This window comes from Stegastes partitus, unplaced genomic scaffold (genome assembly GCF_000690725.1).
Source record: "Stegastes partitus isolate 25-593 unplaced genomic scaffold, Stegastes_partitus-1.0.2 Scaffold489, whole genome shotgun sequence".
In the NCBI taxonomy this organism is placed as follows: Eukaryota; Metazoa; Chordata; class Actinopteri; family Pomacentridae; genus Stegastes; species Stegastes partitus.
Window position 1 is genome coordinate 277,752 of NW_007578220.1, and position 1,774 is coordinate 279,525.

A 1,774-nucleotide genomic window follows, 5' to 3' on the forward strand; every position below is an offset into this window, starting at 1 on the left:
TTTTGAGCAAAAGTCACTGTTGCATAGTTCAAGTCATCAGAGCCCAGATTCTGTAAATGACAGCATTAAATGAAAAATACGTAAATAAGTATTTGAGACTAAACAGTCGGTAGTCGGACATAGTTTGACAGAAAACTGTATGTAACGTGTGTAAGGAAATAAAAAATATAGTTTGACATGATACTGAATCACGTTTACAGAAGTTAGTAGTGAAACTGTATTCACCTCTCTTGGTTGAGGATCTTCGTCTCCATCAGCTTTGTGAAAGAGATAATACATGTGGTCAGAGAATTGACAAGAACTGAAAGTCTTTTGGCAGAATGTTCTAATTCAGTGCCCGTTAAGAGTCTATAGGTTTCCATTAATGACCAGGCATCAGTTTTCCAGTTTCCATATCTGCCTGGTTGATTGCCAGTCAGGGTGTAACGGTCTACTACACTCATGGTTTGGTATAGACTTAGCTTTTGTTGTGACTGTTGGGTAAGTTTGTGTCAAATTGATTTGATAAAAAATGAAAACATTCAGAAATGTCTCATCACAACTAGGTTTTCACAGAAAAGAGATCCTTTATATGAATAAAGGTTCATAGGTCAGTGATCTGTAGTTTTTTTTGTTCCAGCTGCTCTGCGAGTTATAAAGACAGATCTGTTAGGTTGTTCCTGATGAACTAAATCGCCAGCTATACTTTTCCTACATTCAAAGTCAAAGCTTGAGCTCACTATTGGCTGATTTCTGGACCATTGATCGCTTTTTAAATATGATAAAGCAAGTAAAGGCTGTTTTGTTACAATGTGCTACCATGCTAAAAAATGTACTCAAATGTGATCTATTAGATTTTAAACAGTACCTCTGAGAAGTTTCTTGATTTTTACAGCCTGACCAATGATGGCCATCACAAGCAAAACAGTCAGACCACCCAGAATCACAACCATCAGGTTTGTATTTTCATCAGACTTTTCTGCAACAGAGATGAACAATCAGAGTAAATGTTCTCTTCCGTGGCTTGTGATCTCGCTGACATTTGAGGAAGTAAATGAAACTTTACTTTGAGACGTGCAGTCGTTGTCATCATCAGATTCAATTTTGCCTGAAGTGGAGAAAACAAGAAGTGAAGCTGTCACTAAAATCATATAAATATGTTTCTATTGTGACACTATCACAGAAGAAATGACCCCAAAAAGACATAATTTACAGTAAATGTTTCCTGGAGCATATAAATGAACTACTCTGACTTTTAAGCATGAATTTGTGTAAAATCCCCAATAAAACAGTCCAGACTCAGATAAATCCTCTGTTTAAATTTTAAGAAAGACGGTCGTAGTTTTGGAGCTCATTTATGATGATCCCTTTTGATATCCCTTGTACTGTGGAACATCGAAAAAAAGACACAAAGCCCTTTACAATAGTCTTACCTTGAACCTTTAAATATGTTGAACTGACCAATGCTGGGAGTCCATCTTTGTAACATCCACAGAAGTAGAGCCCAGAGTCAGATACATCCACACTTTTGATCTTCAGAAAGAGGTTTGTGGTGTTGGATGTCATTATAAAGTTCTCATTTTGAAATCCATCACAGAGTAAAGCTTTCGTATCAGAGTAGAACATAGACGAGATACAGCTGGTACTGGATCCACTGGTCATTCTGAACCAGAATAATGCATGAGAGGCAGAACTGGTAAAGTTGTTGCACATCAGTGTGACTTCTTGAGCAGGCTGAACCTCCACAGTGAGAAACTCAGAAACTGAGACAGAGATCCAACCTGAAGGAAACAAT

The 1,774-nt window shown here is 37.4% G+C and overlaps 1 protein-coding gene across 1 annotated transcript in view; it reads right to left on the bottom strand.

Moving 5' to 3' along the window:
* LOC103361181 (uncharacterized) overlaps positions 1–1,774 on the bottom strand; it is a 15,084-nt gene that overhangs the window by 1,406 nt on the left and 11,904 nt on the right. Inside the window, exons 4-6 of the mRNA XM_008287199.1 lie at positions 848–958; positions 226–257; positions 9–50 (exon numbers count right to left, since the gene is read on the bottom strand). Of these exons, the coding sequence (XP_008285421.1) occupies positions 9–50; positions 226–257; positions 848–958 (185 nt within the window). The remainder of the gene's footprint in view (positions 1–8; positions 51–225; positions 258–847; positions 959–1,774) is intronic.